This window comes from Medicago truncatula, chromosome 6 (genome assembly GCF_003473485.1).
Source record: "Medicago truncatula cultivar Jemalong A17 chromosome 6, MtrunA17r5.0-ANR, whole genome shotgun sequence".
Lineage (NCBI taxonomy): Eukaryota > Viridiplantae > Streptophyta > Magnoliopsida > Fabales > Fabaceae > Medicago > Medicago truncatula.
In genome coordinates this window covers 32,620,382-32,646,048 of record NC_053047.1, presented here as the reverse complement: position 1 = coordinate 32,646,048, position 25,667 = coordinate 32,620,382, and the positions used below count along the sequence as shown (strand labels likewise).

Here is a 25,667-nt window from a genome sequence, read left to right as displayed (position 1 = left end):
TTGGATCTTATGTATATTATGAATTGTATTACCGACTGAGTTAAGCTCACGAAAACATTTATTTGAGAGTATAGTTGAGGAGATGAGGACTTTTAAAAAAAAATTAGAGGAAGGTAAAGGAATGAAGGATTTTAAAAGATGATCGCTTTGAGGGTTTACTTTTCTTCATAATACAAAATCACTCTAATTCTGAAGAACTAAATAAATGTATTGGAAGACGATTTTGAAGGGCTTAGATAAACTCTTCCAATCCAATCTATATTATTATAATAGTCTAAAAAAAAAAAAAATTAACTACTAATAAGCAACTATTAATCATTCTCTTCAAAATATAAAATATTTCTCTCTTTTCATCTACGAAAGCTCTCCCGTCCCCTCTCCTTCAAACTCTATTACCTCTTTGCGGGCTTTTGTCTTGGAGGCTAACTTTAGAAGCACTTTACCCATTGAAAACTTTTTTAACCCTAAAAAATGTGGCTTGAGGTTAAGTTTAGGGTCAGATAAATTGACTGTTATAAATTCATTGTGCGTTATACTACTTCGTTCTACATTACATCCAAATATGTTGACTTTTTGGTTTCATTTTTTATGAATAAATATCAAATTTGCTGATGCATATTTTGTCCAATTTTATCACCATGAAAAATGTTTTCACTTTTTTATTTTCCTTTCTCTAATAACAAAGGAAACAAAGACATAGGAAATTTAAAGAATAGTTCATCCACCTCTAATTATAAGCAAAAATAGGATCAAAGAAAGATGATATTTTATCCAAATTTTGAACTAAATACATCAACTATCTATGATTAATTTTTACTTATAATCAACGACAGAAATAATATACTTATAATTTGATGATATAGGATTAAATCCTTCCATCTCACAAAAAGCACTTGTGAAATTTTATTTCAACCAGCTTATAATCATAATATGGAACAATTATTTAATACATAACTCAAATTTAGTTTTTAATTTTTTGAAAAACATAACTCAAATGTAAATGAAAAATCTGTAATTTTGGGATATCAATCACACAAAAAAGAGGTAAAGAAACAAACTATTGGAAAAATCGGATTACATTGTCTCTGTGAATATTTGTTGACACACTCAAAATAAGGATCAAATGCTGTAACAAGACTTCTATGTGTAGCCACAGTATCATTGAGAATTGTCGTAAACAAGAACTAATATAAGGAAAGCAGTGGTAGATTTTTTCATTCTGTGAATATTTAACTTGTTTTATTTTACCTAATATTTTGTTGAAAGGAAGAAATTGTCTCCAAATTAATACAATTTATTGGAATAGAAGTTAGAGTGATAGGAACTAGTATTAATTAATTTCTTGAAACGTAAAGTGAGTTAAATTGGCCTTTGCGTTATTGATTTTATTAAGGTGATTGGATAGAATGTGGAAACGGTAAGAATTTGGGATTAGCATAATCACTTCACTTAAGAACTAAGGTTTTTTTTTTTTTTTTTTTTTTTTACAAAAAATAAATGATAAGTAAGTGCACCGAAAGGGGCCCGGAGAGATGGTCAACCTGAGATCGGCTAAGATCGAAATTGGTTTACAGTCGACAAAGAAAAAAGAGTCACAATTCTTTCAGGGTTGGTAAACAAAACAACCAACCACATACATTTCTTACAAGTCTTTCCTAATCGAATTTGTATCCTTTCTTTCGAGGGTAATCCGCCATTCTTTAGACGGGAAAAGATTCTTTCCGGACGTGAGCCTCATCCAAGATGGAAACTTCATTTCATTTTGTGCTCAGCTCGCTCTCTTCTATCATATTTTGTGTTCTCTCTCTTCTGTCATATTTTGTGCTCGGCTCGCTCTCTCCTGTCATATCATGGCTGGTGTTCAAGTCTCCGGTCCTTGTCCTTCTATTAGTGGTGGTATCCTAAGATTCCGGTTTAGAAATGGTCTATTTCTGTAACTAGAAATTTCATGAGAGAAGAAAGTGAAGATCACTCCCCAACTTCTGTGAGACTTCCTTCTAGTAAAGGATGTTGACTTCTGTTGGAAAGTCCTTTGAATTTCCATTGTTGAAAGTAGAATTATTCGTTGCTCGCTTCGTTCCTGATGTCCTTTACATGTAGACGGAAAAAGACAAAATAACTGCTCTACCGGATGGTCTGATAGAGACAACTCACAGAATAAGACAAAAACTTACGTGGATTCTAGGTCCCTCAGATCCATGTAGCCTAGTCGCTTATGTGTTTAATGCCCTTGACAGAGTCTGTGGAGATCACTCCCCAGCTTCTGTGAGACTTCCTTATACTAAAGGAAGTTGACTTCTGGTTGACTCTTCCATCATAGTCTTCTAAGCTTTCCAATTCTTTTCTGATGCTCTTTATATGTTCTTTCTTCATGATAAAGAGTTCATGCACACTTGAACATATGTTAGTATACCAATTGTTTTTCAATACTTTGTTATGATCAAAACCCAAGAGAACTTGTATGAACCATTCTTGTTATAACAAATTCCCCCTTTCTACAATTTGTTGATGACACCTTGTTGATTGGGGAGCAAAGCTGGGCCAATATTAGAGCGTTGAAAGCTCTGCTTCTTCTCTTTGAAGTGACATCTGGTCTTAAGGTGAACTTCCACAAAAGTATGTTAGTTGGTGTTAATATTCATGATTCTTGGTTGGCTGAGGCAGCTTCTGTTCTTAATTGCAAATTGGGCAGAGTCCCCTTCCTTTATCTGGGGTTGCCTATAGGTGGTGATCCTCGAAAACTAAAATTTTGGCAACCGTTGATTGACCGTATTAAGTCAAGATTATCTGGTTGGAAGAGTAGAAATCTTTCTTTGGGTGATCGTTAAAGTCTGTCTTGTCCTCTCTTCCAGTCTACTTTCTTTCCTTCTTCAACGCTCTCGCATGTATCATTTCTTCCATTGAATCTATATTTAATTTTTTTTTTTTTTTGGGGGGGGGGGGGGGGGGGGGGGTTGTGAGAAGGTTAGGAAAATTTCTTGGATTAACTGGGACACTATTTGTTCCAAAAAGGAGGAGGGAGGTTTAGGTGTGCGAAGGATTCGGGAATTTAATTTGGCTTTACTTGGTAAATGGTGTTGGCGGATGCGGGTTGAAAATAGAAGTTTGTGGTATAGAGTTTTATCTGCTAGATATGGTGAGGTAGGATGTAAAATTGCCGAGGATGGGCGGTTTAACTCTGTTTGGTGGAATAATTTGATAAATGTTAAAAATGGGGCTGGTGTGGGAGGTGGGAGTTGGTTTGATGATAATGTTGGGCGGGAGGTAGGAGATGGTACCCAAACTTTATTTTGGGGGGATCCTTGGATTGATGGGTTAGTTTTGAAGAATAGTTTCAGTCGCCTTTTTGATCTTGCTACTAATAAATTGACAACGGTGGCTGAAATGTATTCTTCTAGGTGGGGGGTTGAGGGTGAAGCTTGGCAGTGGCAGTGGCGGCGGCGTTTGTTGGCTTGGGAAGAAGAGAAAGTGCAGGAATGTTGTGATTTTTTATCTAATATTGTTTTGCAGCCTAATCATCCTGACAGGTGGATTTGGCACTTGCATGCCTCCAACAGTTATAAAATTACAAGTGCTTATAATCATCTGTTGACAATCACCAGTAACAACTTGGCGGTTACTCACATGACTGAAATTTGGAACAAGGAAGTGCCTCTGAAAATCAGTCTCTTCGCTTGGCGCTTGTTACGTGATAGATTACCTACAACGGACAATTTAATCAAAAGACACATTTTACATCTGAATGTTCATTTTTGCGTGGGGGGATGCGGCATGATAGAAGATGCAAAACATTTATTCCTCTCTTGTGATTTTTATGGCAAACTTTGGTATGACATTTCTCACTGGCTTGGTTACCAATTAGTGTTTCCGGAAAATGTGTTAGACCATTTATATCAATTTGGCACCTTTAGCAGCTTCTCTAACAGCAAACGCTCAACTCTTAATCTTATTTGGCTATCTTGTGTGTGGGTGATCTGGCTTGAAAGGAATGCTCGCATATTTCACCAAAAAGAAGCTTATTTTAATCAATTGTTAGATAAAGTTAAGCTTCAATCATACTGGTGGCTGAAAGCGAACCGACCTAGTTTTGTTTTCTCCTACCATTCATGGTGGTTGAACCCTTTACCTTGCTTAGGAATATTTATGTAACAGGGTAGTCTTCTATTTTGTTCATGTTTTGGCCATTTGGCACTCTTGTAACTGACTCTTTTAGCTGGGATTTTGACACTTCTTGTGCTGAAATCTTCAGGCTTTTAGTATTTTAATCCATTTTAGTTTCTTCAAAAAAAAAAAAAACCAAAATTATGATAAAAGAAAGTTGATATTTGATCTAAGTTTTGAACCAATACATCAACTTTCTTTGATTAATTTTTACTTATAATCAATGACAGAAATAGTATATTTTAAGAAAAAATGAATAAATAAATATGTTATAAGTGATGATATAGGATTAAATCCTTCAATCATATCTCACAAAAAAACACTTGTGAAATTTTATTTAAACCAGCTTGTAACCATAACATGAACAATTATTTAATACATAACTCAAATATAATTTTTTATTGAAATACATAACTCAAATATAAATGATAAATCCATAATGTTGAGATGTCAATCACAAGAAATAAACTTATTACAAATGAATCTTAAGAACGGATTACAATGAACATATGAAAATTGTTCTGCACAATCAACATATGGACCTGGATCTAACATTGCAAGAAGAAAAACTCTATGTGCAGTCAAAGTATCATTAAGAATTGTCATAACAATAACTAATATAAGGAAAGTAGTGGTAGATTTTTCCATGGCAGGAAGAAATTGTCTCCAAATTAATACAGTTTATTGGAATAGAAATTAGAGTGATAGGAACTAGTATTAATTCCTTGAAACGTAATATGAGTTAAATTGAACTTTGCGTTATTGATTTTTTTAAGGTGATTGGATAGATTGTGGAAACAGTAGAAGAATATGGGATCAGCAGAATCACTTCACTTAAGAATGGGAGGTTTTATTTTTTACAAAAATAAATAATATACATTCATTTAAAACTATAAAGTAAGTACATTGATACAATACAAATTTAAAGTGTTAAAAACCAAAAGGATGAATTTGCGAAAAACATGTTAATAACATATGAAGAAGAATAAGATGAAGTATCCAAAATGGTCTCCGAATCTGCAACATTGACGATGCCAAAATCATTGATTGGAACTAATCTTTTAACTTGATTCAAAAAAACACCGCTCTAAGATGAGATAAAAGAACAATGTACTAAGACGGAAAATCAAAACAAATAGAGTAGTGCAAAAACTATGAAATCACAAAAACAAACTAAATATGATTGAAAATACGTAGAAATCACTTATTTTACTGAAAATTGAAGGAAGCCCAAATAAGGGTAAAACTTTGGGTCAAAATTGACCATAAATCACCAATCTTTGATAGACAATAAAAAAAAATATGGTGATGGCTAGGGTTTCAGAACTAGAGGGTTAACATAAAAAATAATATTGTTGTTGTTGTTGTTGTTGTTGTTGTTGTTGTTGTTGTTGTTATTATTATTATTATTATTATTACTAGCGAAAAGACGGGCACACTGCACTTTTTATTGTGCTATCGTTTGAAAATTATGAACTGTGTTTTTTTATGAAATTTTGATTTTGACTAAAATTAAAAATATAAATATTTTTTGCTTTAAAATTATAACAAATTAAACTAACTGTGATTATTTATTTTAATGACACCAACAATATAACAAAAAAATATAATCTAATTTATTTATTTTTAAATGACACCAACAACAATCTTTACTTTCGAATAAGTTGTTATAATTGTGATAATGAAAAGTAAGTATAGATATATGAAGGTGAAAAAAACACACAAGAAGGGGGATTGAATGGTGTGAGTCTTTTTCTTCGATTTCTTTCTCTAAGTGTTAAATACAAATCTGGACAGAATCTAATGTTGTAGAATCTGCATCAAAGTATGAATGCAGCGTGAATACAAAACACGCAGATAAAAGATAAAGAGTCAGAGAGAGAAGAAAGACACTAAACAATTTATAATGGTTCCTCCTACAAACTAGGAGTATTTTAGTCCACTTGCTCTTCCAACGAATTTCACTATAATCACATGGATTACAATTTTCTCAAGGACATACCCAAGAGACTTCTCAATGCTCAAGCACAACTGCAAAAGACTTCTATGCTCTAGGACTCTACCTAAAGACTTCTTTGATCAAGCATTCCTACAAGAGACTTATCTTTGCTTAAGCACGCAAGCTTAAGACTTTACCCTGCTCAATAACAACTGACTGAGACTTCCTATGTGCTTAAGGCTTCGTCAAGAGACTTATATGCTCAAGCACGCAGGCGAGAAACTTTATAAAATCTTTACCCAACTGCAAACAAGTTAATTTGTTCTTACACTCTTTCTAACTAGTGAGTGTAAACTAAACAAAAGAACAGACTCACTCCTTAGGATTTCAAAAATATTAACTTGAAAAATAATCCTAAGAGTTTTTGTGCTATTTGATTTGACAATTCTTTGGCACAGAAAACTAGCAGAGTCTTATTGCTTCTTCTTCAGGTATTCATCTCCTTTTATAGGTAGTGATTTGAGAGACGTTGGAGAAGAGTGTCAGTGTAAATAGAGTCGTGGAGAAGCTTTGATCACGAATGTTAGCCCTTTGCCTGATACGGATAGTTCCCTTGGAAATTCCTTCAAATTCCCATTGCTAAAAATAGAATTATTCGTTGCTTGCTTCGTTCCTGATGTCCTTTGCACGTAGACGGAATAAGACCTGCTCTACCATATGCTCTGATAGAGACGGACAGAATAAGACAAAAGCTTACGTGGATTTTGGGTCCCTCAGATCCACATAGCCTAGTCAGCTTTTTTGTTTAATTTCCCTCACAGAGTCTGTGGAGATCACTCTCCAGCTTCTGTGTGACTTCCTTCTACTAAAGGATGTTGACTTATGATTGGCTCATCCACCATAATCTTCCAAGCTTCCCAATTCCTTTATGATGATCTTTATATGTTCATTCTTCATGATAAGGAGTTCATGTATATTTGAACATATGTTAGTATACCAATTGTTCTTCAATACTTTGTTATCATCAAAACTCAAGAGAACTTATATGAACCATTCTCGTTCTAACAACATACTCATCAAGTTTGTTACACTTTTTAAATAGTAAAGGAAAAACAACTGGACATATATATTGTAACACCTCGATTTTCGCTTGGATTATTTATTTATTTATTTAATTGCTTACTTGATGTGTTTGATTTGGGAATTGGTGGACTTTTAGACGATAAGAGTATTTTGATCATTTGAGGAGTAAGGGCATTTTAGTAATTTTAGAGTGGTTGGTATTTTAATTATTTGAGCTTGTAACATCACTTAGCGAAGTTAGTAGTAAGTAACTTAGGGCAATTAATAGAATAGTGGTGTATGAGCAATAATGAGGGTTTAAATGAAACAATTGTGTAGTAATATTTTATGAGTGAAAGAAAGTTACTAAGTACATTTGTGAGGGTGACTAAGCCCAAAAGTATATAACAGAAGTAGTCTTTGTGAAAATTAGGTCAAGAGTTCATTTATCACAATTGAGAGAAAAGAGGCAAAGTGGGAGAAGAGAGACAAAGGAAGAAAGAAGAATTTCATGGGTGAAGAAGATCTAGCTTGAAGAAACTCAAGTGGGAGAGTAGATTGAAGCTTATAGCTTAGCGTTTGGGATTTAGAGGTAAGGATGGAGAGATTTTCTTCACATATTGAATTATAACAACTTATATGATATTTGGGTCATGATTGTCTTTGTGAAATTATGAAATTGATGTTGTTTTAAACTAACTTCCGTGCTTTAATTATGTTGCTAATTTTGGCTATATGAAAGTGGTGTGTTGATGAATTGAGTTATATGATTGTGTTAGTGAAGTTGTTAATGTGATGAAATAGATTAAGAAATTCTGTTTTGGTTGTGAATTTTTTGTGTGAGATTGATTTGGAGAAAAACGGGTTTTTAAGCTAAATGTCGTTTTAAGTGATTAAGTGAAATAAACTATTTTGTGATACGTTGAGTTGAAATGTTTTGAATTAGAAATGAGGTTAAATGGTAGGGAATAAGTAGTTTAAGATTTTGGGACGAAATTTGTGCAATTGGGATCGAAAACGGTTTTGAAAATGGTGATTTTCCGTGTGAAAATGAAAAATCAGAATTATGCTAACCTGATGAGGTGGTACAACCGTGCACCCCAGTGGCACGGCTGTGTGTGCCTCTGCTGCCTAAATCTTGACTTTTTCGAAAAAAAGTCAAGCACAGTCGTGCCTCTGAAGGGAACGGCCGTGCTTGATCCTCTGGTTTTCAAAACCCCCTTTTTTTTTTTTAAAGTGTATCCAAAGTGCATAGTTGGTTCCGAAACCTTTAAACATGATTAGTAGGAGTTTAATAGGAATGTATGAGCATGATTTACTTGGTAGTATGAAATATGTGAAAATAAACGAACTTAGGAAAGATAGACGGACTTTGATACCATGATGAAGCATGCTATGTTAACTTGTAAACGCCTATGTGATAATGATTTGGTGATGAATGATGTTTATTCTAATTTGATATGCAAACCTGAAATGTGGATTAACTAGGCATAAATGATTAATCGTCTTTAATGCTAATTTTGTTAAATGAAGTGATGATGATTAATGATGATGATGATGATTTTTGATGATGAATACATGTATGTGAACTGACGATGTTAATGATGATGAGGTCTTGTATGAACGTATGCATTGATGAATCATATGTTCGTGCATTCATGAATCTTGGTGTTATGATATTTCGGTATCCAGTGACGAGATTTAGGATATTTCAGTATCCAGTGCATGAATCATATGTTCATGCGTTCATAAATCTTGATGTTCATGCATTCATTGCATGCAATTAGTCTTTGTGAAATATCTCATACTTAGTTATGTTAATTATGTGAATGATGTGAATTATGTGAAGTATGTGCATTATGTGAACATACGTGGAGATGTGTACATGTTTATATTTGTTCATTGGTGATATTTGTACACTTGTGATGATTGTGAATGAATTGAGAATGATGTAAGAACATATTGGTGTTCAAATTGATTATGAGAACTCTTACATGTCTTATGACGTTGAACTGTGGATTGTGCATTGAGTGATAATTGAAATCCTATAATATTATGCTTGTGCTTATATACTCTTTATGTTGAATATTAATCTCACCTCCCTTTTTCGGGTTTTCGGCTATGTCATTCTATTGGATGGTGTAAACGTACAGGATTGACAACGCTTGAGACGGCGTGAGTACAGAGGACTAGCTTGACGCTTCCTCATTTTCTTATTGTTTTTGGATTATAGTTCTAGGCTCTGATTAGGACCTAGGTCGGGAGTTTATTTTTATATTGTCTGTTGGATTATGTTATGAATCTGGAGTTTGTATATGATGTATTTTGAGATTGAGATATGCTGATGTGGCCTTGAGATATTTGAAACTTTGTTATTATTCGGTTGCAAATTTTTTATGAAAACCAAATTATACATGATTTTTGAGTTATTGAAGGCGTAACACCTTGAACCTTGTATTTATCTATTTATTTAATGCTAAATATCGTATGTGAGGTTTGAGGGTGTTACATATATACTCATATAGTATTTGTTACACTTTTATTTTAATATTTGAATTTACTCATATCTATATTTATGTGTTATTTGTACTGAAAGTTGAGGGTGATTTTAGAAAGAGATTATTGTTAGGAAAAGTACGGTTATCTTTTATAGTATATCAAGGTCTCTTTCCCTTAAGAATCGGAGGGTTAACACAAAAAAATAAATTCCAAGACCACATAAATTATATCAATAAAAAATTCAAACTTGCCACGTACGATTATTAGTAATAATTTTATTTTTAAATATAGTTTTCATTAGAAAGAAAAAAAACCAGGAGAAAGTAGTGTTCATCTTCTTCATACATTCATCATCATATTCAAACTCATATGTTCATCATCTTCAAAACCTCTCTCTTTCAATTGAACATGGATTGATGTTTTTTTGGTTTTGATTTAAGACTAAGATTTAGAGTTTTGATCTGAGATTTATGGCTTTGATGAAAAGATGAAGATTGAAGATGTGGATGATGGTGAAGATGATAAACATATGAAGAAGAATAAGATGAACATCGCTTCTTTCTGCATTTTTTATTTATAAATTAAAATTATTACTAATTTTCATATGGGCACCTCGGCTTCTTTTTTAATAAAAAATGAAAAATAAAAAGTACCAACATGTACACGTTTTAAAAAATAGGGTTAATATGTTTTTACCCCCCTGTAATTTGGGCGAGTTCTGGTTTTCCCCCCTGTAAAAAAATTCGTTTAGATTCTGTCCCTGTAATATGAAGATTCTTTCGAAAACACCCCTGATCCCATATGACACACTCCACCTGCTGACGTGGCATGATGTGGCGCGCCAGCTGTGAAATTATTTTATTTTTTATTTTTTTTTCACTGACATGTGGGCAATTATTTAACACATCACTATTTCCCCTTTTTTAATTAAAATCATTTTAATAATTTATAAAAAAAAACATTAAAACTTAAATTCTTTTAAAAACAAAAATCAGAGAAATTAGAAAGTCATTTTTCCATTTTCGTTTTCAACCCTCACATAACACACTTCACCCCTTTCATCTTCCCACTTTCATCTTCCATTTTCTAAACTCTATCTCAGAATCACACCAAATCTCTCACCTAGAACGAAACCCTAACTCAGAATTTGAATCCGGAATTGGATGACGAAATCGAACAAGCAGATGACGAAGTCAAAGAAGAAACTGAAGAACGCGAAGAAGAAGGTTGCTACGGAAGGAAAGAGGAACGACGCGAAGAAGAAGAACATGAAGGTAGCTACGGAAGGAACGACGCAAATGAACAAAGAAGGTGGAAATGCTTCGGTAAGTTTCTTTCTTCTTTATCTTGCTTCTTTGATTCAAGGCTTTAAAAATCATATAGTTGGATGGATTTGAAACAAAGGGTTGTTTATAGTTGTTGTGGTCCCGTTACAGGCTTTAAAAATCAATTTTTTGAACAAATTTTTGTCTTTTAGGGTGTTGTCTTTTAGGGTTTTATTCCAAAGAAAGGAAATTGCTTTGCTGACTGTGTGTGGGGTATGTTTGTGGGGTCCACACTTACACGTGTCTAACTTTTATTGGTCTTAAATTTTTGGCAGGAAAAATTGTTGTTCAACTGTATCTTTCATCACGGTGGTGAATTTGTTAGGGATGATATCTTGTTCTATAGAGGTGGAAAGCAAGCAATAGTAGGTGATATAGACCTACAGACTTGGGGTATGGATGCAATTGATGAGATTGTAACTGGTTGGGGCTATGATAAACAACACTACAGGATTTGGGGTGCAGTTCATGGGGAAGATGGTAAGTTTTTTCAAATTTATGTTGACCATCTTGCTGAAGAAGTTGCTGTAAGGGCTATTGGTGATGAAATTGATGGACACATATACTTAGAACACAACCAACAGGATGTATTGGAAAGAGATTTGGAAATCAGAGAACCCATTTATTTTGATATGAAGTTCAACTCTGATGTGGATGATAGTGGTTATAGCAGTTATGATGTGGAGCTAGATGACAGTGAAAATGAGAGAGCTACTGCACTAGATGATGGGTTTGATGTTGTTGAAACTGAAGAAGTCCCTGTACAGAAGTTGTTAATAGGCAACATGAGTTCAGCAAATGGAGGTAAGGGAAATAGTAAGGCTCATATGGAAGAACCACATAAGCAAAACTTATGTAATGGAAAGGGAAAAGGTAAGGGTCCTATGGTGGAACCAGAGCAGAAGATAAACTTAAGTAAGGGACATGGTAAGGGTCCTATGGTGGAAGCAATGGATGAATACTTTAGTGAGGAGTTAGATAGCTCAGATCCAGATGATTCTGACCATGAAGCAGGACCTATTTATGAAAAGTTTAGAAAGGAACAATTGAACAAGGACTATGAGTTTATGTTAGGTATGGAATTTAATTCTTTAAAAGAGTTCAAAGATGCAATAATAGAGTGGAATGTACTTAATGGTCATGAAATTAGCTTTGAAAAGAATGAGAGCTATAGGGTAAGGGTTGTGTGCAAGGAAGATGCTTTGAAAAAAGGAGAAAAAAGAAAAGAAGGGGAAAAAAAGTGTGGGTATTTATGTCTTTGTTCCAAAGTGGGTGACAGACACACTTACCAAATTAAAAGCTATAAAAAGAACCACACGTGTGGGAGGGTTACAAAAAATAGATCTGCCAAGTCCAAGTGGGTTGCAAACTTTGCTGTTGTTAACAAACTTCAAACCACTGAGAAAGTCACAATCAAAGACATCATGAATGATATGAGGAAGAACTACTCAGTAGATATTACAAAGGGAAGGGCATGGAAGGCAAAGCAGATAGCACAGAAGATTGTTGATGGGGATGCTGACAGGCAGTATAGCATGGTCTGGAGGTATGCTGCTGAGTTAATCAGAGTTTGTCCAGGTAACACTGCTAAGGTAAATGTTGAAAGACTTGGTCCTACAATTCAACCCAGATTTGGGTCTTTCTACTTTTCATTTGATGGCTGCAAGAGAGGGTTCAAAGCTGCATGTAGACCCTTTGTGGGGGTAGATGGGTGCCATTTGAAAACCAAATATGGTGGACAACTTCTGCTAGCTGTTGGAAGGGACCCCAATGACCAGTATTTTCCCCTGGCCTTTGGTGTTGTTGAAGTAGAAAGTAAGGCAAGCTGGAAATGGTTTATGGAGCTGTTGATGAATGACATAGGAAATGACAAAAGATATGTCTTCATATCAGATCAACAGAAGGTATAACATTATGTTTTATGATTTTTAACTGGTTATAATTTTGTGAGTTTTATTATCTTATGTAAATGTACTTTTTGCTGTTTTATTTGTTGTAGGGATTAATGTCAGTGTTTGAAGAAATGTTTGACTCAATTGAGCACAGACTATGTTTAAGACATTTATATGCAAACTACAAGAAGAAGTTTGGTGGTGGAACCTTGATAAGGGACCTGATGATGGGTGCTGCTAAAGCAACCTACTTTCAAGCTTGGAAGGCAAAAATGGATGAATTGAAGAAGGTTGATGTTGGTGCCTGGGAATGGTTGATGTCACACCCTACTAAAAGTTGGTGTAAGCATGCTTTTTCTCACTACCCTAAGTGTGATGTTCTAATGAACAACCTAACTGAGTCATTTAATGCAACAATATTAGTGGCTAGGGATAAACCATTTTTGTCTATGTGTGAATGGATTAGGACTTACTTAATGAATAGGATTGGTACTGCTAGAAATAAATTAGATAGGTGGCAACACAGCATCATGCCTATGCCTAGGAAAAGATTAGATAAGGAAGTGTTTTTGTCTGGACAATGGGCACCAAATCTTTCAATTAATGATGAATGGCAAGTGACACATCATTATGGTGAACAACAGTTTATTGTAGATACTGCTAAGAGAACTTGTTCTTGTGGGTTTTGGGAATTGGTAGGGATTCCTTGTAGACATGCAGTTGCTGCATTATCATATAGGAAACAAAACCCCTCAGATTTTGTTGACCAGTGTTATTCAAGGGCAAAATATATAGAGTGTTATAGTTATGGAGTCAGTCCCATCAATGGCATGGAAATGTGGCCTGAGGTAGACATAGAAGAGCCTTTGCCTCCACACTACAAAAGAGGACCTGGTAGGCCCAAAAAACTGAGGATCAGGGAAGTTGATGAGCTTGGGAGTAGAATGAGAAGACCTGGAGTGAGTTATAGGTGTACCAAGTGTGACAAGTTTGGCCACAACAAGAGGAGGTGTAAAAGTACTATTCAGGATCCAAATGCTGCTAAGAGAAAGGTATATTATTTTCACTTTTTTAAAAACACACTTTGTTGAACTTTACACATCTGATTAAGTATTAAAATGTTATAGAGAAAGCCAAAGAAGCAGACTGAAGGTGGTGAAAATGTGGATGTCCATGAAAATGGTGAGACATCTAATGGTCAGACTGAAACTAATACTGCTAAAAGACAGGTAATTTATTACCACTGCATACCCATTATATTTTACCATGATAGTGTTTACAAAGAATAACCTATATATTGTTTTCTCACTATTTTGTAGAAGCAAGTCAGTTCTCAAATTGGTGTGGATAATATGTTTGATGACATTACTGATGAACTGATTGCATCCATTCCTGATGTTCATGTGTCTGGTAATGAAAATATGCCTGTGTCTGATAGTGAAAATATGCCAGCAGATGTGCCTTTGTCTGGTACAACAACTACACCAACTGATGTGCCTGTTGTTGCTGCAGCAACTGATGTGTCTGTCTCTGGTACAACTGCACAAAATGGCCCAAGAATGCTTAATGGCCCAAGAATGCTAAATGGTCCAAGAATGCTTAATGGTCCAAGAATGTTTAATGGCCCAAGAATGCTCAATGGACCAACTGTGACTAATGCTGCTAAATTGAAGAATACAAGCCAACAGGTTAGGAGGAGAACTAGTAATAGGCTAAGGAAGCTAAAGTCAAAGAATATTACAGGTCCTGGGGCTACTGCAGCTGCACCAATGGTATTAGATGAGTCTGAAGAAGGGGTATTAACACAAGAAGAAACTACACAAGGCACAAAAGAATGAAGAATGTAGTTGCAGAGAAATAGTTTAGTGTTTTGTAATGACATTAAGTAGTATGTGCTATATTTTGAAACTATGTATTTTGTTATGACTTTAAGCACAGTATGTGCTATCTTTTGAACCTATGTATTTTGTTATGACTTTGAGCACAATGTGTGCTACCTTTTGAGTTATCTGTAATGTCTTTAAGCACAATTTGTGTCTTTTATGCACTTCTATGTAATGACTTATTCACTATTATGTTATGAGTAATGCACTTTTATGTGCTATTTTCTTAATTCTTGTATGCAATCTTAACAGTGGTGTTAAGTTCTTTTGTAGTCAATCTTAGTGTTACAACAGGTAACATAACCAACAGATTTCATTCATTAATGTTAAACCACAATGTAACATAACCAAAATATTTCATTCATTAATACCAAACATTACATCATACTAGTTATAGATGCTGCAAAAGGTCATCTTTGAACACATTACATTTCAACAGGATACATAAACTTCAAAACAACCAAGAAGAAAATCCATGACAACACTAATAAAACAAGTAGGCCAAAGCTTTTGCTTCTTTCATATTGCAGCTTCTTCTTTGTTTTTAGGTGCTTGGTTGAGGCCCTCTCAGTCCCATATACCTTGCCTAATTCCTTTCCAAGTTCTTTTCCAACTTCCTCTCCAATTTCCTTCCCAAAAACCCTTAGATATTCAGAAATCATTGCACAGTTCTTGCAACCATCTTCAAAATTCTTACAAGTCTGATTCACCATTGTGCTGCTTCCAACATCATAGCCAGCTGAACCGTTTGAATTTTGCAATGTAGAACCAAGTTCATTTTCTCTGTTATTTACCGCCAATCTTTTCAACAAGGATTTCACTCTTGGTGTTTCTAACTCATCGTCCCATATGAACAAATTACAATGGTCTTCATTCTACATCAAAGTATTACAACAGATTTACATGACAAGAAGATGAAAATGAAATAAAAAAAATTGAAAAAATTTACCTCCCAATAATTACAGCATCTCCAAAATTTCCTCTTTGGATTTTCATCTGTATTTGATACCCACAATTGCATAAGTCTATTGCATTCACATTTGGGTGGACTTCTTCCATTTGAGTTCCCAATTGATGATGCTTTGCTTCCACCCATGTCAAACCCTAAAAAACGAAAATAAGGAATAAGAAAATGCAGAAGAAGAAATCGCGATGAAAATTGTGAACTGAATCCAAAAGAGGACCTGCAGAAGAACAAGAGGATTACGAAAATGGAGAAGTGGAATTGCAATGAAATGAAGAAGATGAAGAACGGGATCTGTGTTTGTATATGGAGAAAAGAATTTAAGTTTTAATGTTTTTTTTTTATAAATTATTAAAATGATTTTAATTAAAAAAGGGGAAATAGTGATGTGTTAAATAATTGCCCACATGTCAGTGAAAAAAAAATAAAAAATAAAATAATTTCACAGCTGGCGCGCCACATCATGCCACGTCAGCAGGTGGAGTGTGTCATATGGGATCAGGGGTGTTTTCGAAAGAATCTTCATATTACAGGGACAGAATCTAAACGAATTTTTTTACAGGGGGGAAAACCAGAACTCGCCCAAATTACAGGGGGGTAAAAACATATTAACCCTAAAAAATAAAGGATTTGATCAAGAAAAAAAAAGTTAAATGTGTTTTTAGTCCTGCAAAATTACAAACTTTCTAGTTTAGTCCCTACAAAAATTTTATTCACTATTGGTCCCTATTTGCATCTTAAATGGACTATTTTGGAGGACTAAAAATATCTTTTTTTTTTTAAGTTTTTAAAATAGAGACTATTATTACAAATTACAATATTATGGAGGACTAAAATTACCATTAAAATTTTATAGGGACTAAACTTGAAAAATCGTGAATTTGTAGAGATTAAAAACATATTTAACCCAACAAAAATAAAGGACTAAATTGTAAGAAAATAATATAAAAGACTTATGCAGTAATTTTGCTAAAATTGAACTAATGCTACAATCGAGACATCTATAACAACTCAATAAGCAATAACCGATATGATTCTAGTAATAGTCAACAAATAAAATTGAAATCCATGTCATTGTCAAGGCTTGAAACTCAACTAATGACTTAAATACAAAATTAATTAGAATATAAATTCAACAACAATAAACCAAGTTGCTTGGGCTCCAGTGGCAAGGAGCTCCTTTCAAGGACGTATCTGGAGAATACCGGGTTCTATTCCCAGAGGGAACAACACTTGACCAGTGTGCATGCCTCTACGCACAAGCCGGATTAGTAGTCCGCCTTTGATGGTTCGGAAATCGGTGTGAAAGTCAAAAAAAAAATCAACAACAATACAGAGAAAATTTGATATGAAATTTAGAAGATTTGACACTAATGGAAACTCAAATGTACAAAACAATAAAATGAAAGTACCCCTCAAATAAAGAGCAACTATATATGGATTTGTATAGCATTTGTCTGTCACAAGATTATTTGGTATCCAAACTATTAAAAGAATCATCTATCATATAATTATTGCAAATTTACAAGAGAACCAAGTCAAAGAATTTTGGAACTCAAGTTGAATGCAATTAAAGTATTTCTTTTGTATCTATATATGTAATTCCATTTGATCTTCTAAGCCCCTAAAAAATATACAACTCATCAATGAAACAATACTTGATACCAACATTCTTATTTTATGAATGAATGATACTAATCTCTGACATGATAAGAACCAAGAAGTCAGTAACAAATACTTGATCATGCTGACATTTACTTTGTGTGTTTTATTTCTCCGAAGCTTTCATCTTCTCAACAAGAATCCTTTCACTTCTTCCAATTTTTTTTGGCCTCCTACTTTCTCGCTCATTTTCTTTCGAAAATCAAGAAACCTTTCCCTTCTTCCAATTTTTTTCGGCATTGAATCATCATCCTGTTGAGCCGAACTGATTGACCTATCCATCACTGCACTATTCGAAGGCGAACTGCTAACAGAAACATCATCCGTCTTCTCTTCGCTAGCTTCGTGGTCACTTTCTAATGAAGGCATACTAAGATCTTTCAAATCAGTAGTTTCTTGTTGTTGGCCACTTTCTAATAAAGGTTTTGACAGTTCGTCAAAGCTTTTACTATTCCTTATTGCTGCTGAAAAAGAGAAACTTGACGGAAATGCTTGAGAATCTGATTTCCTGGCTGGATCTTGTCTCGATTCGCTACTAAACAGTTTTTGTAGTTTCGGTTCTGGACTATCACCTGAGGTCTTTGCACTAGCTTTCACTCCACCAGAAGTTTGATTATTCGTATCAATTGGATTTGAAATTTCATTCCCAGATTCTTGGTTGATCCATATGAAAGGTGCAACATTCCGAGGAACCCAATCATCTTTTTCCGCTAGCATCCATCGAATGCCTACGCTTTCACTATTTGGGAGCACTAAAGTGTCCCGAATTGCTGCCTGCAGAAGAGAAATAAAATTACGTTTGCAAGTGGGAGACGCTCTATTCATTTCTATAAATGAAGGCATGAAATCACATTTCCCAAAAGATTTTTTTCTTAACGTCATTTCCAAAGGAAAATCTCCTTTGAGCATAATTATTGATACTGATGGCATTGGTGTATATATGGATTACTTAGGGCCTGTTTGAATTGGTTTATTTGAACTTATCTACTGATTGTTTTAGAGAACTTATAGAAACAACTTATGACATGTCAATATGCTGTTATCAGCTTATTTTCATAAGCTCTCTTTGATAGTAGCTTATGAAAACAACTTAAAGCTTATAAAAAAACAGTTGGACTTTATTTTACTTTTTGTTACAGAAATATCTTATACAAACATTTATATGATAGGTAGTTTATCTGAATAAACAAGGTTTTAGTCTTTTACATAGATTAAACAAGGACATGCAAAGTTGAACAAGAAAAAGTAATACTTCGCAAACATCCTTTCATAACGTTACGAAAAGGGAATTATTTGTACCTTGAGCCGGTTGATCAGGAACAAAGCAATGTGTGTATTGTTTATCTTGTGTTCTCCAACAGATGATTCCAAGTTGAAGTCAATATCAGGCATAAATGTGAAACCATACCACAGTTGATCGGCGGGTGGCGGCTTTATAAAAAAACGCAGTGTCCCTCTGAGGGATGCTACCCTTATTGCCAAAGAGATAGGAACCTTTTGATAATAAACAAAGTCATTAATTTGAGAATAACACAACATTAGCTATTTATAACTTCATGGTAAAACATCTGCTATTTATAACTTCACAGTAAAGCATCTATACACATGAAAGCGCTCAAAAACAAGATATGCATTGCGCACCTTTAGTTGTTAATGATGTAACATAAAAAACAATTCAAATGTTTTTGCCTACAAGTTCGTGTTAATTTTTCTTTTTTTTTTTTTTTTTTGAGGGGCGGGGGGGGTGGAGTTGGTTTTTGACATGATAACTGAGACTATACAATCAAATGATTTAGAATTCACAAAGGTACAATCCACTTTACTTAGTTATTTAGCAGATTCTTAATAATGAAAGAACGGCTGAAAGAAATGCAGTGGGAAAAAAGGAGGGAGTTATAAAGAGATGGTACCTGTGAAACATGCTTGGCAACAGAATTTAACATAGATTTCCATCTTGATCCATGAGTTGTGGAAGGTGTATTGCTCCTTAACTTCTTTGACACATCTGCAAAGGGAAAATTGACATCATCCATCTGAATGCTTTATGAGAGCACCAATATCTCGATATCAGGACCGCATGTCCACACGAGAAATATTTTTCGAAATTTATAATCTATAGGGGAAATGCAGAACAAGAAAAAGTACCCCCTAGGAAAACAAGGCCAGAAAAACTGCTGAAAACCACATGATTTCATTTCCAATGTGACAAATGTAAAAAAAAAAAAAAAAAAAAAAAACTAAAACCTATACCATGAACAGAACTAACACTATGATTTTCCTCACCAACATTTTAACGGGAGAAAAATTGAGTACAAAGTTAACAAACAACTACTAGAGAAAATACATAAATGGCAGAATATAATAGCACTTAAGTACTAACCATTGTTCCAGTCACCATCTTCTTTAGGCTCTTGCAAATCATTCATTCCTTCTGCAAGACCTAATTGCTTATCTAAATTCTCGAAATCTTGAATAATATCTGATGGGACAGACCCAACATTGTTCGACTCGGGATTTGAGCCCTCTTTCTCTAGCTCACCAACTTCTAGCCTTGTTTCAATCTCCAATATTGCACTTCCAGAATATTCGATGTCAACCTCCAAGGCACATACCTCGCTCATTTCCATCGGAAGAACCCTCATCCCAATGATACAGGGTGGAACATTTCCCATGTTGATGTCTGTACAGACGACGTCACCGACATATGCGGGAGTTCTCATGTTGGACAATGTCCTCTGTAAAAAATAGAGAAGACCATCACTTACCATAACAAAATAAAGTTTTCAACACATTTCTCCGTAAATAAAACAGCGTAGTCAAATAGGGTCTATAGCAGCTATATAATGCAATAGCATAGTGAATTTGAACAAATCGCTACTGTTCCACTATATGACGCTGCTTAGTACAAAGTGCTGTCATATAGTAGCTATAATGGCGCTGTAGCCTGCAGCATAGTGAATTTGACCAAATAGTTATTTTCCATGATCCGCAATTGACAACACTGAAATGAAAAATTATGAATATTCTCTCAACAATCTTAAAGGAATGGAGTTCGCGGGACCAAAATGGGGCAAGTTAGTTGTTAAATTGCTAATGTTACAGTACCTTCCATTCCCACAAAAGTAGAAGATTATATCATTACCTGAAAATTATATAGCTTATATACACTTAATGTGTTAAGCTAAATAATAACTATTAATAATTACGCAGCTTGAACTTGTTAACTTGAGTTTTTGGAACAACTGGCAATGGAAAAAGTTGCTAAAAGGATATGATATTCTACATCTAGGGTTCCAATATGCATGCCTTAGTACTAATATCAATTTAACAAAGTAACAAACTAACATACAGAAGACAAAGTTCTAAAGATTGATTGTTTGACAAACAAATTCTCATCTAATTTAAAGATGATTAAAAAGACTCAGAATCAACTGCATAAATTCATATAGGAAAATCTTAAACCTGAATTCTCTCTTGCACGGATTTCTTCACTTGCTCATTGCCTTTGATATCAAAAAAGAGTCGGGAAATCAACAAATTCCAACATAATGTTCCCTCATCAATACCAAACTTTTCATCAGAGTCAGAACAGACAGAAAAATGACTTTGGCTTCCTGAGCGAGACAGGGATGATGATAGCGATGGAGCATCTTCTGATATGGAACTTCTCGGAAGACTAGTTGCTGCAGCATTTTTCATGTAGCTAGTGGCTAAAACTGCATCTTGGCAAGCCCGAAGTTTCTCGGTTTTCTTTTTGTCTTCGTGGCCTGAGAATGAAGTCCATTTGTTATCCAATCCAACTCGGGAAGATTTTCTCGTAATTTTTTTCAAAAACTGACGGACCTTTGAGGAAGATCCATCCGTCTTAGTAGCCCTTTCTATTGCATCAACACTTAATCCTACTGTTGGTTTCATAAAAGAATGATATTCAGTATTTAATGATGTCAGATAACTATGAAACTCTTCTTGCAACTGCGAATACCATTGGAGTTTTTCTCTTTCATCACATGATGCCAAACGAAGGGCCTTACACCATGCCTCTTTCTCAGATGAAGTCTCAAGATATACATAAAGAGTTTTGCTTCCATGGTATATCACAGAGGTCCTGTTTTCCACTTTGATGGGGTACTTTTTTGCCCTATAAAATTCATTGCAAATCAATTAAGAATGTGTAGTACCAAATTTCCTCAGTTAATGATCATGAGAATAATAAAATATATCTATCCATAATCATTTGAAGTATGACGCTTATAAGCCAAGCCATAACATGTCATTTTTTTCTTTAGGATGCATGCAGGTCATAAAGGAAATGAGATCTATCATTTCTAAATCAAAATCAGAGAAAGTTCAAAAGAAACCCGTTTACAACACTTCTTTAAGATGTGAATCATATGTTGAATCAAAACGATGTGATTGTTCCACCCAAGAATTGAACTCAGGTTCTCCTGAACAATTCGTCCTTTGTAAAACTCATTAACCACTTGAGCCCAATTACTTGGTTAATTTGACATAAACTTGAGAATTATCAAGATAAACTAGACATTAGCGACATATATTGAACTCAACAAAATAACTACGACTAATATTCTATCAATTCCCCCGAAGAAGCCAAAGAAATCAACCTTAAAATATCACAAATTAAAATCAACAAATCAACCTGAAAAATAAAATGAAGTCCACAAATCACAAATTTAAGTCACATAATGCAAATGCAAACAAAAACCACACACACCATTACCATTTTTTTGTAGGAGCGCTTGTGGCAGAAACAGCTTCAACGATGCATCCTTTGAGCTGAATGGTTGTATGCGATCCATCAGGCTCAGTGAGAACAAGTGACTGACATTTGATATTACCATACTTCCTAACAGGAGAAACCTCGAAAAGCTCTTTTTTCCTTTTCACCTCTTTTGATGATCTTTCCACAAAGTACTTTGAAACCTTCTCTGGTTCTAAAACCCAAACTACACCCTGAAGAAACCCAACCCCAAACCCAATATCAATGACATGAACAATCTTAAACACAAAAATAAACAAATAATAAAATAGCAACAAAAAAAAACTTGAGAAATTAATATCTACTCATGTTATCTTAGTGGATTTTACTACACACTGATATGAATAATCTGAAACACACAAAAATAAACAAATAATACAGCAACAACCAAGTCTTATGCAAACCCGGAATAGGAAACTAGCTGTAAGGGTATTACGCTTCAAGAGAAGTGGAACTCACTCGAATAGAGAGAGTCTAGGTTCACTCACTGAAAAGGGCTACTATAGCAAAGAGGCTTTCAATTCCCGCAAAGCAAGTGGGAATTTCCGTGAGCATTAAACTCCTGTATGGTCTTTACCGCTTGGGAACCTCAAAGCTGCTCTATGGCTCGCTAATGATTCCTTCAGTTAAGGATTATCCGTAGAAACTAGACCGTGGATACTAGTCAAGGGAGTCGGCTACACAGATCAAATTAAGTCATAATGTTCTATCATAAACCATATTTCGATCCAACTCATTGACCTCTAAATATTTCTTAATAGTTTCTCTTGTAGTTATTCTATGACTTCCTCTGCCTCTGGTGATCCGACTATGCTTCATCTGATCTACTCTCCTTACTACAAAAATCTACAGGTCTTCTCTCTACATGTCCAAACCACCTAAGCCTATTTTCTACCATATTTTCTACTATAGGTAGAAAATAAACAAATAATAAAATCATAAAAAATTACAAAAATTCATATGTACAGTACTTATACTTATGGCATCTAAGTGGATTCTACTACACAATTAGATGAACAATCTGAAACACAAAATAAAAAAAATAATAAAACAGTAAAAACAAAATAAAAAACTTAATATAAAATAGTGGATTCTACTACACAATGACATGAACAATCTGAAACACACAGAAATAAACAAATTATAAAATAGTAAAAATCATTAATAAATGGACATCTACTTATGTTATCTTAGTAGATTCTACTACATAATCACAAGAATAATCTGAAACAAACAAAAAAATTATAAAATGGTTAAAATCATTAAAAATTAATATATACTAATGTTATCTTATGCATTCTACTACACAACGACGGTTTCACATAAAAATACAAAAATTCAAAAAAAAAAAAAAAAAAGGTTTTTTGTGGAAGAATCAAAGTTACCTCTTTTTTGAAAGATTGATGAGAATCAATTTGTGAACTGCAACTACTACTACGATCAAGTTGGTTTCTAATTGATGAAAATTTGGCTTTATCACTATTAATCTTCCTACGAAGTCGTTTAAGGATCCACAAGAAACCAAGAAATTCCGCAGCAACAACAACAATAACACCAAGAAAAAAACCAAAGAGGACCAACAAAGAAACCATAATCATTTCTTCAATCATTCGAATTTTGGGAATGTTGAAACGACCCAGATGAGGGAATCGATAAAAGAGTTGATTTTGATGATACCCTTTTGAAGAAACAAGTTGAAGATGAAGAATTGTGAAGGAATTGGAATCAGATGCTGAAAGAATACTGCAAAATCACTTTTTTGGCTTAGAAAAAAATCGATTTTTTTGTACCCAAAGAAAAAATAACATTTTTGGGGGTTTTTTTTGTTTTGTTTTGAATTGAATTTTGGGTATTTTGTGAATGAATGAATGGAAGTTTGAGAAATGTGTGCATGAAATGAAATGTTGTGATTGTAACAATATATGAGTGGGAGAGGAAGATTTAAGCGGTTTGATAATGAATGGAACTTTACTGAAATAAATTTTGTGGGTACCACTAAAAAATTCCTTTTTTTTTGGACCAAAACCACTAAAAAATTCTTATGAATATAATCAACACAAGAAAATGTGTTGAAGAAAATTTGAGAAAATGTCATATTCACATTTGTCAAACTGTTAAACATTTCATGTGTAGGAAAAAATGGTAGAAAAAATGTAAATTTAGTTGCATTTGGATTGGATGATATAATTTAATTGACGAGCTCCTTTAAATACAAATTATTTGAAATAATCGGAGTTCAGTTCCTTTTAAAAATAATTATTGATAAGTTTTTATTTGGTTTCTTGAAAATAGGGAAAACAATTATTAGTCCGGGTAGTAGGTAGACTTTATTTGATTTCGAAAATAATTATTGGTCCGCGTAGGTTTTTTCTTTTTTGAAAGGTTTGGTCCGCGTAGGTTAACAAACACTAAATCTATATTGAAAATAAAAAAGTTTGCAAGCGATAAAAATGTAAAAATAAGGTTTCGAAATCCACCAAAGATTAAGAAAACTCTCTGAAATATTATTAAATGAATAAAAATTGTTTCTCAAACTACAACTGAAGTGTTTAAATACTATGAAAACACTAACGGACTGAAATTGCAAAACAAAAAATAAAACATAAATTATTAAAATTGAGCTGAAATAATATAGTAGTAAGAAAACTCTCCTATATCATGAACATCAAAAATGCAAAGAATTTTTTTATTAAGGGCCGTAAAAATAATTTTATAAATTCCAATTAAAGATAATTATTAAATCATTAACTACACTTGATTTTTATTAATTTTTTTTATAGATAGATAAAATAACAAATCCTTTAGAAACTCACACAGAAATGGAGTAATGCAGTTCAGACTCTGATTACAACGTTCGACCTAATAATTTTGGCATGTTTATCAATTGAATTAGGGGAGGTGTATTGAATTATGATTTTTAAGGACATTTTTTGCTTAAAATGTCTCAAAGATTTTAAAAGATTTTGTAAGATTTTAATGGTGCAAAAAAATTCACGGGAAAAAGAAATACGGTTGTGAGGAAAATTCAAAAGAAGAAATCACTAAATATTATGTTTCTACTTCATAGGATATAAATTGGTCAACTTTCAAAATTACTACATCCGTTCCTTTTTAATTGTCACATTTTGACATTTTACACAAACCAAGACAATCAACAATTGATATTACTTTTGATGCAATAAGCTATACTTTTACTATAATGACATTATTCATTTAATATCTCATTTCATATATTTCTCTCTCCGCAATAAATAACTAAGAACAATATTGGTAAAACAACATTTAATGTTGCATTGAACTTTGAAAGTGACAGTTAAATAGGAATAAAAATTTTCTCCAAAAGTGATACTTAAAAAGGAACGGATGGAGTATATAATAGTTGTGCCTTTAAGAGAGTATTGAATACAACTTATGTTAATTTTAATTAGTTGATTTATTATCTCTCATATTAATTGAGATAAAATAAGTGGAACTGATCAATTTATTGCTCCTTAACCAAAGCC

At 33.7% G+C, this 25,667-nt stretch overlaps 3 protein-coding genes across 4 annotated transcripts; 1 reads left to right on the top strand and 2 right to left on the bottom strand.

Annotated features, from left to right (window-relative positions):
• Nucleotides 1-10,351: 10,351 nt before the first annotated feature.
• Nucleotides 10,352-14,892, top strand: LOC112422594 (uncharacterized). 2 transcript variants are annotated; one of them, XM_024785809.2, is made up of 6 exons: nucleotides 10,352-10,986; nucleotides 11,262-12,890; nucleotides 12,986-13,930; nucleotides 14,006-14,107; nucleotides 14,198-14,288; nucleotides 14,391-14,892. In XM_024785809.2, the coding sequence occupies exons 1-6, from the start codon at nucleotides 10,825-10,827 to the stop codon at nucleotides 14,714-14,716; spliced, it is 3,255 nt and encodes a 1,084-aa protein (XP_024641577.2). In that variant the 5' UTR covers nucleotides 10,352-10,824; the 3' UTR covers nucleotides 14,717-14,892. The 2 variants fall into 2 exon arrangements, with proteins under 2 accessions (XP_024641577.2, XP_024641576.2); XM_024785808.2 differs by having other exon boundaries at nucleotides 14,198-14,892.
• Nucleotides 14,893-15,100: 208 nt separating this feature from the next.
• On the bottom strand, nucleotides 15,101-16,310 carry LOC112418121 (uncharacterized protein At4g04775). Its single transcript, XM_039826708.1, has 3 exons — nucleotides 15,946-16,310; nucleotides 15,711-15,865; nucleotides 15,101-15,636 (listed from the first exon to the last, which is right to left on the bottom strand). The coding sequence occupies exons 2-3, from the start codon at nucleotides 15,855-15,857 to the stop codon at nucleotides 15,187-15,189; spliced, it is 597 nt and encodes a 198-aa protein (XP_039682642.1). The 5' UTR covers nucleotides 15,858-15,865; nucleotides 15,946-16,310; the 3' UTR covers nucleotides 15,101-15,186.
• An 813-nt stretch (nucleotides 16,311-17,123) lies between these two features.
• Nucleotides 17,124-24,112, bottom strand: LOC25496616 (uncharacterized). Its single transcript, XM_024786227.2, has 7 exons — nucleotides 23,550-24,112; nucleotides 22,126-22,358; nucleotides 20,850-21,525; nucleotides 19,768-20,122; nucleotides 19,298-19,392; nucleotides 18,687-18,881; nucleotides 17,124-18,161 (listed from the first exon to the last, which is right to left on the bottom strand). The coding sequence occupies exons 1-7, from the start codon at nucleotides 23,772-23,774 to the stop codon at nucleotides 17,511-17,513; spliced, it is 2,430 nt and encodes an 809-aa protein (XP_024641995.1). The 5' UTR covers nucleotides 23,775-24,112; the 3' UTR covers nucleotides 17,124-17,510.
• Between the last annotated feature and the right edge of the window lie 1,555 nt (nucleotides 24,113-25,667).